General features: G+C 43.4%; 1 protein-coding gene across 1 annotated transcript in view; it reads right to left on the bottom strand.

The window, feature by feature from the left end:
* Positions 1–12,523, bottom strand: part of LOC147889670 (zinc finger CCCH domain-containing protein ZFN-like) — a 39,766-nt gene extending 27,243 nt beyond the window's left edge. The window contains exons 1-5 of the mRNA XM_087391539.1: positions 12,211–12,523; positions 11,392–11,555; positions 11,120–11,182; positions 10,879–10,998; positions 6,673–6,975 (exon numbers count right to left, since the gene is read on the bottom strand). Coding sequence (XP_087247665.1) covers positions 6,673–6,975; positions 10,879–10,998; positions 11,120–11,182; positions 11,392–11,555; positions 12,211–12,379 — 819 coding nt within the window. The 5' untranslated portion in view covers positions 12,380–12,523. The remainder of the gene's footprint in view (positions 1–6,672; positions 6,976–10,878; positions 10,999–11,119; positions 11,183–11,391; positions 11,556–12,210) is intronic.
* Positions 12,524–16,220: the final 3,697 nt, after the last annotated feature.

The following is a 16,220-nucleotide window of genomic DNA, read 5'->3' as shown; positions in this document are numbered from 1 at the left end:
TTTGCTTTGATGACCTCAGTGATGGAAGCTGAAAATGAGCCTCAAAGCTTCAAGGATGCTCAGCATAATCCGGCATGGCAGAAAGCTATGGAAGCTGAGATTAAATCCATTGAGAAGAATGCCACATGGGACTTGGTTGATGCGCCCATTGGGAAAAATGTGGTTGGCACGAAATGGATTTATAAGGTGAAATACCATTCAGATGGCACAGTTGAGAAATACAAAGCCCGTTTGGTTGCCAAGGGGTATGCACAAGAGGAGGGGATAGATTATGAGGAGACATTTGCTCTAGTGGTCAAGATGACCACCATTCATTCTATCATCTCTCTTGCTGCATTTTATGGTTGGTCAATGTACCAGATGGATGTCAAGACCGCTTTCCTCGATGGAGATCTTAAAGAGGAGGTCTATGTACATCAGCCCCAAGGTTTTGAGGTGAAGGGACAAGAGCACAAGGTATGCAAGCTCAGGAAGGCTCTATATGGGCTGAAGCAAGAAGATACATCAGTTTTTGCTGTCCTAGGGCTTCGTAAACACTCATACAAAGCCAAATCTGTATGTTCTGAACTTAGTTCATGAGTCATGATACATGTTGATTGTTGAAGCATCATTCAAGAATTTAGAATCATAGAAGCATGCATGATGCTTCAAGTATAGATAATTGTATTATGTATGATTTGCACTCTATTTATAATTGTATTATGTATCAAAGATAAATTTTTATACATAAATTGTACCATATTGCCATTTCTTCCATTTCCATTTCGGTGGGGGCCGGAAGCTCCGTTTCCCCGGTTTTTCCCGTTTCCATTCCAGCTGGCAACTATGATCGTGCCCACTTATAGGGACTGAATGGCGCGATTTTTGCCAGCCCTCCTAGCCAACCAGCCAGTTGGCTGGTTGGCTGGCTGGTAGGGCCTGCCAAGGCAGCCCTACAGGCTGACTGAGTAGGGGTTGAGGCTGCCTATAAAAGGCTCCTTCTCCCAGCCCATTCTACTCGCTTGGTGCTGCCTTTGGGGGGCCCTTTGGTGCTCCTACCATGGGCTGTACCTACAATCACCTTCTACTCTATGGCTAAGATGGAAACACTACCCTACTTGCTTCTCCAATGGGTACCAGTGAACAAGGACTGACCTAGGGCTTGAGAGACTGGCCTTCGTAGCTCGTGCATGACTGCCCCTCGACTACGGCTCACAAAGGAGTGTGACACGCTGGCTACATCATCAAGTGCTTCATAGATTCCTAATAGATGATTTTGTCATATGCCGTGACCGGTGCATGGAGTTGGTTATTTTGATTCTTTGAGACACTAGCCTTCATAGCTCGTGCATGATGTCCCTAGACTACGGCTCACAAAGGAGTGTGACATACTGGCTACATCATCAAGTGCTTAATAGATTCCTAATAGATGATTTTGTCATATGCCATGACTGGTGCATGGAGTTGGTTATTTTGATTCCACAGTTGTACTTTCTACACTACAGCATGGGTAAATGTTGTTACTGACGGTGGAATACATGAGCAAAAATCAGAATCGGTCATGTTGGTACTATATGTGGATGACATACTCACTAGCAGCGATTTGCAGCAAATTACAGTAGTGCAGTCCGCTTTATGTCACAACTTTGACATGACAAATTTGGGCCTATTGCATTATTGTCTTGGCATTGAGTTTGGTAGACCCATGATGGGATTTCTATGTCACAGACAGTATTCGAAGGGGTTGTTGCAGAAATTTAAAATGGAGAACTGTAAGCCTGTGGCTACTCCATTGGAAAAGGGACTCAAGCTGAGTAAGCATGATGCTGCTGAAAAGTTTGATGGCACTTTGTATAGGCAGTTGGTTGGCATTTTGATATATCTATGCTCCACACGGCCTGATATTGCCTACGCCACAAGACTTTTGAGCCAGTTCATGCATTGTCCCACGATCACACATTGGAATGCAGCAAAGAGGGTTCTTAGATATGTCCATGGCACCCTCTCTCTTGGCTTGCATTATGCTTCAGATTGTGATCTAGAGCTGAGTGGTTTCACCGACTTAGATTGGTCAGGGGACATGACAACAGACGGTCCACTACTGGCTATTGCTTCTCATTGGGTTCAACCTGTATCTCATGGCTCAGTAAGAAGCAAGAGCGAGTCTCTCTTTCCTCCAGTGAAGCAGAGTACAAAGCTGCAAATTCAGCCTTTACGGAGTTAATGTGGTTAAGAAAGCTTTTGCATGACTTGCATCATGCACAGGATGGCGAAGCAAACTCTATCTTCTGTGACAGCCAGAGTTGCATTGCCATAGCTAACAATCCTGTCTTTCATGCTCGCATGAAACACATTGAAAATCATTATCATTATGTACGGGATTGTATTTCTGATGGCTTCACTAATCTCATCTATTGTCCATCTGAGGACAATGTGGCAGATATCTTCTCCAAAGCCCTATCAACAGATCTTTTCTTACGACATCGACATGGCTTGGGGATCAGAGACATTCTCACAATGTCAAGGGGGGTTATGAAGTGATTCACAATGACATTGTTTTCATGTACTCCCATAGGTTGCATATCCATCTGGATGAATTTGTGCAACCATGGTACTTTAGGTACTGTAGGGTATACCTGAGATGTTTCCAGAGTACTTTCAGCCATATCTTTGAGGGGGGATTTGTAAGAGATTACAAAGATATGGTGTTGTAGGCATAAAGTCAACCCTATGGTTGACCAGTAGTACTTGGATACTATATATACCAAGTACTTGTATTGTTTCATTTGAACGTTTCTATTGGAGCTTTCTTGTGTGTGCACTCTTGCTCACTTGTGTTCACAACCTGTCTCCACTTTGTTCCTACACCTTCTTGTCATATAATGAGATCTTGTAATGTTTGTACTTGGCTGTCCCTTTCTTTGGGAGTGTTTTTTGTAATATAATGAGAAATGGCTTTCACCAAAAAAAATGTGTGTGTGTGTGTGTGTGTGTGTGTGTGTGTGTGTGTGTGTTTTATGGCCAGGGAACATTGTTTTACCCACTCAGCTTGTACGGCACCTTGGTTACCCATTGGTGTGGATGGTTACTCACAAGCAGCATGTAAACTGGGTGCTTGACATGCTTAAGAAGAAATTGGAATACTGGAAACTAGCAACATGGCCTTTGTATGTCTGTTATCGCATAGTTCAATCAATTCTGGTGCCTACATCCAAATTTATTTGCCTTTGATGATGTTTGCAAGCAAGGCATCGCCTATTTTATGAACTACTTTTATGGAGCTTTTCTGGCGATCATGCTTTCGTCAGAAAGCCCTTAGGCTGCTTCCCGTAGAGGCTAGGGGCATTTTCGAGAACAGGGATCCCACTTCAGGTCATGGGATTACAACGATCACATAGGAATGCCTTGATCTTTTATCTTCATTACGGTCATGCAGGTCTACAGAAGGTATATTTAGGGGGGTTTCACATGGGGGTGGACATCCATGCAAAAAGTGATTTTCGTCCAATCAAAAATCATGCTGGTCATAGAAGGCTTTCACATGCAGGTGGGCACTGCTCTCCAAAAGATGAGTTGGCATCCTAGTCATGCCCGAGCGGTCGCAAAATCATGGGCGGCTTGTTAGGCACACCCAAGAATACGTCCGCCTGAAAGGAGCCAATCAAACACGTTGGCAAGACTTGAACCCAGACCCACCAACCTTCCATTCAGAAGATCTACCAATGGGCCAACTTCCTTTGGTGATATTTAGAAAGCACATTTATGACTTTATTCAGAACCCGTCTGCCTATTGTGAAAACGTATGGGGATGTACCTTCATGGACACGTCAAAACAAGGTGGACACCAATTTCAAGGGGCTCATCCGTCCACAGAAGGGTGTGAAACCCCCCTTAGGCATATTCCTTTTCAGCATGTCAGGGTTGTAGGTCATATATAGCAATCTTTTCTGGCTGCAAGATGGTATCTCAACCTTGACCTAGATCACATTCCCTTGGGTTCATGGAGGCTTTGGCTCTATGGAGGTGTCTCCATAAAGTATTTGCAGTGGGACACCAGGGAGTAGGAATGGATTGATGTAGGAAAAGAGAGAAGAGCCAGTCAGTAATGCTAGGAAGTTTCAGTTTAACCTTAGAGGCTAGCAGCCCACCAAAGCTTCTCATTGGGAGAATTTTCAGATTTTGGCTTCCTTATAGAAATCCTTTTGGAAGACACTCTGGAAAGCCCTTAGGAATAGAAAAATTACTTTTTTCTTTTGGCTTTCTATTCATGGAGGGATTGCAATGACTCGTGAGCCAGTGGAGGTCTAGGTTCGGGGCAGATTCTACTTGTACTCGTTGCCTTTCTGCTAAGGAGACTATCCAACATTGCTTATGGGACTGCAGACAGGCATCACTTATCTGGAAGGGGATTGCTAGTTGTTGAGCATCTTTATGGGCTCTTTCGGTTCGACGACATTCGGTTGAATCATGTTCTCTGGACAATGTCCCTGGCTCTCCTTACAAATATGCACACACCTCTGTGGATACTTTGTGGGAGGTTCTAGTGAGCGTATAAGCGTGGTATCTTTGGAGATCCACATGCACACAGGCCTTAGATGGTAATCCACCCGGCACACACTTTGGCCAATATTTGGATAGATATTGTACACACCTTGGTGGCCATTTGGGGAGCATGCAGGGGTCTTCTTGAGCAGCATCTACCAAGAGAACCATCTTCCTCAAGGAATTCAGAGGCTCCCCATTCTTCTCGGAGTCCTACACAGGGTTGAGGTGCCTGAAAGTGCTACCTCAACCTTGAGTTTTGTCTAGCTTTTTTACAATAGCTTGATTCTGCCCTATTAGGGTGTTTATTTTTTCATGTTTTGCATGATTATTTATCCCTGATCTTTGCTCTTGGAGTTTCTTTCATACGTAGTAGAAGTCTTTTTTTTGAAAAGGAAAAAAAGAAGACACACCTAGGCAGGATTCTCTTGAGTATGGAGTCCAACCATTTTATCAGCCTTATCTGGATTTTTTTCAAAGTACTTGCCACACCACAATAACAATATGGGCACTTTGAACGAGGCATGTCCTAGGCTCACAAATACAAGACAAGGCCATACCACTAAGATGAAAAAGGAAACACAACAATCATATACTTCTTTCAATTTATGTACAATCTTTAATTGAAGGGCATCGTTAATTGAATGAATCGCTTACCATGGATATCTCCTTTCTGGTTTGTCTGTCAAATGAAAAAAATTATTCAGAAATAAAAGTAAAAATAAGCCTAAGCCATGCTATACCAACATGTAAATGTAATCACTGCCTGTTACAACAAACAGCCAAAACTTAGTGTATTTATTGTAGTTGTTTCTGATACTTGGGCATGGTGCACACTGAACACCAAAGCCTGATAGATACAGTCAAGTTCCTGCTACTTGAATTCCAGATACCGGTTCGCTCCTTAAACATGTTTTCAAGAAGGCAGTGATGTGATAACACACACACAAGAGTGAGTGTGTGTGTGTGTACCAGCACATTACCTACTACACAGGAATTGGGATGCTGCTGATCATAAGATGGTTACGGTGGTATTCCAATCGCTGCAAGATAACTAATGATCCAAGGTCAAACTCATGATGAACTCATATAGATTAGGTGGTAGTCCAAAAATGGAGCTTATATATTTTTCAGAAACATCAGTTGACTACAGTTCTGCATCCTGTGGTTGCCAAGTGTTACAAGTACGTTTGGAGGAAAAGCACCACTGTTTAGAGATGCAGACTATGCCATGAGTTTTCTCTGATCAAGTCGAGGCAGAGTTGCTGAAATACCAAGATTAATAACTTCAAGCCATATGGCCTTCCACACATGTAGCAACCCAGACCGACCTTTTAGTACATATAACTAAACAAGCCCAAGAATTGCTACTTTAACTTTCATTGCCACTTTGGACAGATTCATTGTACTCAATGCATGCATTACATATCAGACAGCTTTGTCATGTATCTCTTCTAGAGTAGCTGCACATTTCTCAGACTGGATCATGTTCTACAATCAAGTCTCTAGCATGCTCAGAGAGAAACCAAGAAGAGAATGGGAGACTTGTAGTGAAACAGGTTGGCACAGTTTATAACTTTAAGTCGATGCTACACTCTCCGAGGAACAACAATCTATATTTCCATTTTATGTGAAATATCAGACCTGAGATTATAACTTGTCCATCCAAAATTTACATCTGCTCTGTGCTTGATGTGATATGGTCTCTAAGCTGTGAGATGTAGTCAAGGCATTTTGCAATGAATCTTTAAAAATAAGAAAGTACAAGAGATTTCAATGTTTCGTGTATTTTTTCCCCTTGATACAAAAAATAAATTTTCAGCACCCAAATCAGTATTATTCGTATGCCACATTCTGCACAACTCAAGTAGATGATTGCAAATACGAAATTGATTAAAGATGCTTATCTTTACCGTCTAGAAGACTTAGGGACCGATGTAAGAGTACATAAAAAGAACAAAGACTGCCCATGTCAAGTCTTCATGACTGGAATGATATATTTGGAAACATTAAAATAACCAAGCGTACAAATGGCTGCACCCAGCAAGGCACACAAACTTGATATTCACTAACTTCCAATATGAATACAAAGAAAAAACCCAAAACGGTGGGGCATATAAGTTTCAATGCAGCTTCGGTTATGAGACCTACTTGATAAGAGCTCCATCCAGGCATGGAAACTAGGCCCCGGGGGGGCACAATCAGAGGAGCAAAACTGGACGGGCTTTGGAATCCTGATCCTGGTATATATGGTGTCGGGGTTAATGGCCATGATGGCAGCCCTGTTGGGAATAAATGTGGAGAAGTTGACGGAGAACCTGTTGACGTATACATCGAAGATCCAGACATTGCAACCAGTGCTCTGAATGTTGCAGGCTGAGGATGGTTAAATTTGCAGGTTAGTCCAAATTTGCACAAACCAGTTCGCATATAATATGCACAGTCCTTTTCAACCTGGTCAATATATGACAACAGTTAATTAGACATCAGGGAGCTGCCTTCATGACAACAATTCAGAGACAACTACACTGACAATAAGTATGGAAATGTCAACAACAAAGCCTCTTTCCCACATAAAATCTGTCAATACAATACATAATCATGGTGCACAGATCACTTGCATTATTTTATCATGTTCAATTTGCATAGTTTTCTTCAAACAAAAGAATGAACATTACAAAATAAATAAAAGAACACTCTAAAAGTATCTTTACCAGCCATCCTAATTCTCACAAGAAGCAACTAAAGTCTAGACCCTGTTCCCTTTGTACAAGCTAAAGTCTAGACTCTGCTCCCCTTGGTACAAGCTATTCCTAGATCTCCAGGCCAGATAACTGATGTTTAGAAGTACTTTCTTTCTGAGCGTTTAAAAGTGCTTTCTTTCTCAGGACATAAATTAGTGTGGATGCTACTGTGGGAAAAGAAAGGTCTAGCATTCAAGCACGCTTGCGAAAGCAAGCAGTGAAGGAGACCACTAGTGAGCTCACAAAGCTCTTCATACAATGTGCAATACCCTTTCATGTGGCGAAGACTACACGATGGAGAAGGCCATGAGAGCGGTGAGCCGCATTGGGTATGAATAGGAAGGGCCTACATGTGAGGCCTTGTGGACAAGAGAGCTAAGAAGAGAGAGGGAATGTGTGGAAGACCAAATGAAGCCTTGAAAGAGATTTGGAAAAAATATGGATGCACACTCTTATGTGATGGATGGTTAGATACACGCAGGATGAGTGTACAAAATTTTGGTTTCTTCTTGCAAGGGGACCATGTTCTTGAGAGCCATAGACGCTTCCACTGCAAGTATAGTGATTATAGGGTTGTATATTTGGGAGCATATACAGGCAGCCATTTTTGAGGTAGGTGCTGAGAATGTGGTGCAGGTGGTGACAAATAATGGCAGCAATTGTGTGTCAATGGGTGCCATGTTAGAAGATGAGTTCCCTAAGATTGTGTGGACACCCTGTGCCTCACATTGCCTTGATCTTTTGATCGAGGACCTAGGGAAGATACCTTGGATTGATGCAATCTTCTCCAAAGCCCGAAGTATCGTGAAGTTTGTCACGAAGAGACCCAAAGTCCTCGGCTTCTATCAGGCTTATAGTGACCTTGAACTACTGAAACCTCTAGCCACAAGGTTTGCTTACATGTTCATAGTGGTGGAGAGGCTTGTGCGAGTGCACTAGGGCTTGTTGCGCACGGTTGTGTCTCGGGAGTGGAAAGATTGGGATGATAGATGATAAGCAAAGTCTATCAAATTTGTTCGCATGATCAAATCAGTTACCCTATCTACACGGTGCTTCGCATCACAGACATGGAGGGAAGAACATTAGGGCCCTTGTACGAGTTTATGGACAAGATTGGAGAGGCCCTCAACAAAAACGCTTCCCTATCGCCTGACAAGTAAAACTTTTTACTTATGTAATATATATAAATTTTGCAGTTACTAAATTGCAGTTTGCTATCAAAGCTTATGGTTGGAACTTTTAGATATGTATTATGTAGGAATTTCGCATGCATAATAAATTCTAATTTCTTGTGGCATGATTTAGGGTTGAGTCCATCCGTGCTGTATGGAATGAGCAGTGGAATTGGTTCCACCACCCAATCCATGCGGTGGCACATGTATTGCATCCCCTATGGCGCAATCAAGAGCAGTATGAGAATGACAAGTTGGAGGAGGGGATGCAACAGTATCTCAAAATTGGACCGGTGGTGACTTGAAAATGCAACGAAGAATAAAGGATGAACTTCTATTGTTCCGCAATCACAACCTCTCCTTTGGTCAACCTATGGCTAGGCTCCGAGAGACGCAGTTGCAACCGGTCTCTTGGTGGGAGAAATATGGCAATTGTACTCCTACTTTGGTTAAGAGACAAGTTACAATGTCACTAGTTATAACTTAGTAGTTAAGAAATTTGAAGTTTTATATACTACAAATACGTTTAAAGTTATAATAAGTTACTGATACCTATCTCTACTTGAATGGCTTATGGCAGAAACACCTTGCTATACGTGTTCTCTCACAAGACTGTAGTTCCAGTCCTCGTGAGAGGAACTGGAGCAGTTGGTCCCTCTTTCACACAAAGAAGGGAGCGGTTGGTGTTTTGTCATTGCAACCTCCATCTCCTTGAGTTCGCCGCCGGCTGCCCCGAACCTTGCCAAGTAAACAAGGTGGATGTGGAGAAGATGAAGGCCATACCAAATATCCCACGGGAGGAGCTGGACATATACTCCACGTTGTATGAGGAGTTGTTAGCACCAGCAAACCACACACGATCGCAGGCTCAACCAGCTGGAGATGGTGCTAGTACTTCAGCTACACCCGATCCTGATGCTGATGATTCTTCTTCAGACAGTGACACAGATGCCTCAGGCTCATCTGAGGAGGCAGAGGATGACAATGATGAGGAGTCCATGGATGATGTAGATGATCAATAGTGTTGTACCTTGGTCCTTGACTACGACTGTACAGTGCTAGCCTACTCCTAGTCATGACACTTCAGATGCATCATGCATGTAGCATGATGCATCCTAGACTATGTTATTTCTTTTTTTATGATACAATACTAAGTATACTTTCGACCTTGGTGGCAGCTGGCTGGCAGCTGCTTTTTTTAATATCATCCATGCATGCTATTATTTTGAGTCTTGACATGACTCATGAGTCATGATCATGGAATTTGTGGATCATGATCATCTATGGACATTGGATGCTTTCAAGTTTCAAGTTGCAAGTTTCAACTTGTGTGCTAAGTTTAAAGTATCTCAAACTTCTAAATTTCAGATTCTTGTAACTTCGAACTTGTTTAAAGTTAGAACTTAAAATACATGTGACAGAATATACATGGCAGAGTGCTATCAATTTTCCAAAAACTTGACTTTCAACTCTCGTTTCTTGCTGACTTTTTGGCACTCAACATGGGTTTTGAGGAGATCTTTATCTCTGGATTTTTCTTGGACTTTTGGCCAAAGATCTTTATATTATTAAAAACCTGATTACGAAGATTCCGTTGGCTGTTTTACGTAAACAGCTTTTATAGATTGGGTTGTCCAAACTCTGAAAATATGGTGTTTTCTAAATCATATAAGCCATGAGTAGCGGGTGGTCCTCATTCAAACCCCATTAAATGTCCCTCTTTTCTTCAAATTGATATCTTTTGCATGATTAGATATTCTCATGTTTGGAGGAATGCTTACTGCACCGTATAATTTCAAAGGTATTGCCGTGCTCCCTTTGCAACCTCACTAGCTGCCTAATCTGCTCTTTTGAAGTCTCCTCCTCCTCAAAGCCTCCCCCTCTCCCGATACACTGCTTCCTTTGCCCCCTCCTGCCATTAGCATTGATCCCTCTCCTATCACTCCCCTCCCTCACAAATGTGCTTCCTCTCTTGCAGCCCTCTCCTGCAATCTTTAAGTGGGAACCTGACTTGAAATATGAGAGTACAATTTTACCGTGAATGTAAAGATAACAGAGAGACCGCATACGAGAAAAAATTTGCACCAAAAAAAGGATACACAAAGCCCAAGGGTCCGCAATAAGGAGAGAGGCCAATCACATGGATATGCCCTGGCAGCCACATCATTGTCGACGCATTTACAGAAACCAAGGAAATAATTCATTAAGGACAAGTTCGTCCCATTGCTCTACAGGATAAGCATCACTAATCTACAATCACAGAAGGGAAGGAGACCAGAATCAATAAAAACATTAAACAGAGTATCTACTTTTGGCCTATATTGACTAAGTATCAATAGCCAAGCCAAAACAAGAGAGAATTAGGCAAACATTTCCACAGCGTGAAAGGGGACGAAACAAAGCTGATAAAAATTGTTGAATAATCAGGAAATAGTACACACCGGACGCAAAGGCAGGCCCACTATATTCACTGTTACCCTCTCAAATGATCCAGCCCTTTCCCTTGGATGGTGATATTTGCATGTCGAGCCAAACTTACAGGTTCCAGTCTTCAGAAAGTACTGCAGGGGGGATTCTATCAGCCGTAGAAAATGTTGCTCATCCAAAACTAGAACATGCCGTGATTCCTAACCATTACGTGTAGCGCCCCTGGATAATTGCTTACGGGAAGGGATTCCCCACCTGACATTCAGGTTGTCCAATTCGCTCAGGATACTCTGTTTGGTCTCGTACTAATGCTGCAGCCTGCCATTATCAACGAACGTCTTCAAAGCTCGAGTTATGAAATGTCTCTATCTTTTCAGCTGGCGCAACAAATAAAATGTCTACTCATGAATGATGCATCCCTTTCTTTCTTTTAATCAACTCCATACAAGTACGATCGACAGGAATTAGAGCCACTCAGGGGGGCCTTATGGAAGGGAAGCCTAGATCACAGTTCAAAGAAGTCGCACCAGCTTTCTGTTCGGAGGATGATTAAACCGGCAGCTCATACCAAAGCCACAAAGGCCGGTTCTGATGTAGTAGACACAATCTGGCTCACCGGGCCGTTCCGGGAAAGGACTCGGAGAGAGATCCATTTCTTCCGAAGACTGCAATGTCATCTGCCACATTGCTTCTGCAACACGAAACTTGTCAGAAATTCAGTCCTGTTGTTCTCGACGGCACTTTATACCCGATGATCTGTCATGAGACGTCGTTTCCTGCGGTTTAGCACCGATATAGGCAAGCTGTGCGGGCGTAGTCATTTCTGGTAGGAAACAGAGCCTGGATTGTGCCACCCGACATTTTCGAAAAAGCCAAAACTGCTGCCTGAAAATTTACGAATAAGTGACTGGCGAACTAAACAACTACGCATTTCTCATTGCGCAGAGAAGCCAGAGCATGAAAAGGTCCTGCCGATGTGAGATGCAACGATCGTGTGAGTGAAAACTGACGTGCAAGCACGAATAAGAATGGCGGAATGAGCATCACATTGCGGAACAAAGCCCATGCGCGAAAGGCACTGAGGGGGAGGAGCCAAGATCGCCGCATTTTTCTACGTACGAGCGATCGGCTGGCTCAAAAGCTCCGTCTTTGATACAATCAAAGTGAGGCCCATCCCCGTCAATCCTCCCTGCATCCACCTCAACTCGCGCGGCATGCCCTCCGTGAACGCGATCGGGCAAAGGCAATAATCCAATTGGACAGAGTCGTGTATAAGTGGAATGCGAGGAGAGACAGAAAGAGACACAGAGAGAGAGAGAGAGAGAGAGAGAGAGAGAGAGCAATACCTTCGAGATGCGAGGAGTCGCCGATCATGGCGAGGCCGGGGGGGGAAGGAATTGCTGCGGAGGGGGGGGAGGCATGGGGGAGGAGGAGGCGGAGGTGAGGAGGGAGGAACCAATCGTCGGGGGAGGAGGGGCTAGGGGAGGGGGAGAGGCGAAGAAGAGGAAGCTCCATGGATCATAATGGGAGAAGAAGGAAGGAAGGAAAGAGAGAGTTAGGGTTGAAGCTCGGCTATGGCGATGCAAAAGCTTTCACACAAGAAACAGAAGACAGAAAAACACAGAGAACAGGAAGCTCCGCAGACAAGACATTTTACAAAATCGGATCCAAACGCAAAAAAGACCCCGTCCAAGACGATGACCCTACCTTCGTGCGCTTTTTGACAACGACGACTCCACCTCATCCGTCCACCTCAGCCCCCCTTCCGCCTCCCCCTGCCCCGTCAACCTTTCCCTCTCTCCACGTCACCCTTTCCCGCCCACCTTCCCTCTCTGCGTCAGCGGCCTTTCCACCTCCCGCTTCCACGTCATTATTCCCTCTATCGCCTTCCTCCACGCCTCCCCCCTCCATCCTCTTCGGACCAGCCGCCCCCGCGGGGCCCACCCCGCCACGTGGCGTACGGTCGCCCGCCCCCCACACCCCCTTTTTTTTTATGATTCCGCCAAATCGCGTAGAGCGGCGCACCTCCTCCGTTACCCAATCGCGTGCCGCCACGCGTCGCAGTCGGAGAATTTTTCTCGAGTTCTTTTTTCCCTTCTGCTTTTTATTTTTTCGTTGGAATATAAAAAAATTCCCCCACGCACGTGTGTAGGGCCTTGCCCCCCTCCGCAGTCAACGAGGCAAATATCTATTGGCATGCTTTCATATACGCATGCATGCCATATACCCCCTCCCTTTCTACCTTTCTCTCATTCCCTTTCATCTTGTAAAACTTTTCTTTGTGGCTTCCTTTCTCTTGCCTCTTTCCTTCCACCCCTCGCCTCATCGCTTCCTTCCATCCCAACATCCCCATCTCGAACCTCACCCCCATCCCCACTCATCCCACATCTCATCACAGCGTGCACCTCTTTCCCCCCCGCACACACCTTACAATCCCGAAAAACGGATGTGGGTTCAATTTCCAAACCAGTTGGGTGTGTGTGGTTCTGGAGCCCCAGAGCTTTCTACATCCAATGCTACCCAAATTCCAATCCCTTATCAACAAATTCTTCACTTCTTTTTGTAAGCTCGACCCAAAAAGGCACTTTGGATGCATCCTCCCATTAGCTTGCCTTTAAAGAATGCATATTCATTTAGCATGAACTCGGCCGTCTATGCAAGGCAACATTTATTTTAAAGAGCAAAAGTGTGCAAGGTCCCAGGCACACAATTCAATATGTCCCTTGAGAGAGCTAGAAGAGGCCCACAACTACATCATGGTTATGGACAACGTTATCATCACAAAAGTTATTTCTTGGAACTACAATCCAACATACCATCAACAGCCTACATGCATCTTTGTATAATCAATAACCCATTGCGTGATGGACACCCCAAGGAGTGGGTGGAGGTTAAGCCATGTAAGTAAGTGGGGAAAAGAACTCAATCAAAAGTCAACCACGCTATGCCTATGTGACCCTATTGTGCATGTTACACAAGCCTTTAATCTCTCTCAATGCAAGAAAAACCATTCATAAATGTAGGTAAGTGAGAAATTTGAGTTTAACATTATTCAGTGAGAAATTTGCCTTTAAGATTATTCATAGCGCTATTTATTGTACTTCAAAGACTTGTATAGAACTCAATGAGTAAGGCTTAGGATGTTGAGGGCCTTACATGACACTTTTTTACAAAAACAAGATGCAATGTTTACACATGGTGAGGTCTTATGTTGCTCATGTGAATTGCATCTTCACCCGTGCTAAAATTTAATATGATGCATCTTTGTTTTAGTCATGTACAAAGGTTGTGAGTTGATGTATTTGGTAGGTTCTTGCTTTTCTCCAACATGTAGACTAGAATGATATTCGTACAATGACATTCTTGCTTAAAATTTTCATACTTTCTAGTACATGACACAAGCATGATATCAAAGAATAGTAGGAACTTTATATTATTGTAAATATGTTTTTTCCCAAAAAAATACTATGAGCGATATGAGGAAGTTTGACCAACTTAGGGACCCTAGCCTCCTCTCCCAAATCCATTCCGTAATGGGAGGTTTTATTTATAAAGTCCCCTTGTGAATCACACACCATGGAGATGCAAAATCCCACGTGGGCCCTTCCCATTAGATATGAAAAACATAGAAATAACCTTGGCCCTGCAATCGAAAATCTGAAAAGAAACATGCAAAGAAAGACTAAAATAGAATTCACGAGCATTAAGATTGTCTCTTACAATTCATTAAGCATGGCTTCTCCATCTCTTAAAAAGCATGAGATTGGGAACACCCCTCCACCATGATAATATAGAGAAAGACCTTATTAACCTTTTAGAACAAGAAGGTAAGACTACAATGCAACCTCCCACTTCCACTCAAAAAGTAGTCAAATTTGAAAATCATTGTAAAACAAGAGTATAATTGTTCGTTAGTAAAGACAAAAATAGTGTGCAATATCAATGTGTTGGTGCTCCTTCTAGTTGGTTGTTGAGTAGCCAATGAAGGTAGAAAGAGTTAAACCAATAAGTTACAAAGTGGTTACAAGTCACTATGAGTAGCAAGCATCTCTAGTTAGTGGGATGCAATGCTAGAAACTAGGGGGAGAGAGGACAAGAGAAGTGCAACCCCAAATAGAGTCACAACTAAGACTAGCTAGTGAATAGTCGTGGACATAACCATGCACAAAACTTACATGCTTGAATATCTCTCTTAAATTGCATAACCATTGGTTTTGTTCGATGCCATTTGGTGTAATTTGCATAAACAACCATTGGTTTTGATTGACACCAATTGTTGTATGAAGTTCAATGATATTTTGATGGTGAGCAATTTTTTGGAGATGTCTACAACATGTTCTAGTGTACTACAATAAACTAAGTCTACTCTGACCTTAGACTTTATGTTATGAAGTGATAAGAAGTTTGATCTATTTTGTTGTGGCATGGAAAACCAGATTCTTTGCTCTTTGAAGAGTACAAACTAGCTATTCTTTCACCTTAGACTTTTCTCGTATGAAGTGATAAGAACTTTAACATGTTTTGTTCTGGCATGGAAAACTAGATTCTTTGATATTTGAATGCTACCCATGTGATTTGAGCGAATTGCAATGGAATATCCTAAATTTATCTCATTTTGGTAGAACTTTGTCCAAAACTGCTCTCCCGCCTTCCGTGGCAACGTCTTGCTCTCCCACATTGACTTGCCGCTAGTTGAAACTTCATTCTGCAAAGAAAGCTGCTGCGTGCTACTACCTTGCTCACCCTGTGCCAACTTCATGTTCGACGCCTTTTATGGGCAGTTTCTAGCAAAATGGGTCACAGAAGCGCTTCATACGGAACCCAATAAAAGGGAGCCTTGGAAACGAGTGGGTCACAAAGGAAAGATGACAGTCGTTGAGGATGAAGGGACACTGAGTCCAGCACCTGCCCCACTTCCCGCATCATCGGTTGGAGGATCTAACATAGTCGCTGAACAGTTGGAGACCCTGGAAGCGTCATCAGCTAGAGGATCCGTTGAACATTTGGAGACCCGCAAGTTGGAGATGGGCTCAAGTGTGCCAAAAGAGCAAGACGATGCCTACCCAAGCATACAGGTGGCCTCGAACAAGGATAAGGCAAGGAGGGCTAAAGCCCCACCGGTGGATGTGGAGATGGTGGAGGCAAACCACAAGAAGAGGCTATTTGAGGAAAAGTAGCCAGCTAAGAAACTCGTGGAAGCGCTTGACCCAATTGCAGGTGGCACAAGATCGATCTCAAAATGGATCAAAGAGGTGGCTCGTTCAGCAGGGCAAGGGAAAGAGAACCGCTTCAGCCTTCTCAAAGATGCTTACAGAGCCTTGGCAAACTAGTAACATAACCTTGAGTTCGGGGAATG

The sequence above is a fragment of the Dipteris shenzhenensis genome, chromosome 20 (assembly GCF_047967505.1).
Source record: "Dipteris shenzhenensis isolate YYH24624 ecotype China chromosome 20, Dip_SZ_1.0, whole genome shotgun sequence".
NCBI classification, from domain to species: domain Eukaryota; kingdom Viridiplantae; phylum Streptophyta; class Polypodiopsida; order Gleicheniales; family Dipteridaceae; genus Dipteris; species Dipteris shenzhenensis.
This window is presented reverse-complemented; position numbering and strand designations above follow the sequence as displayed.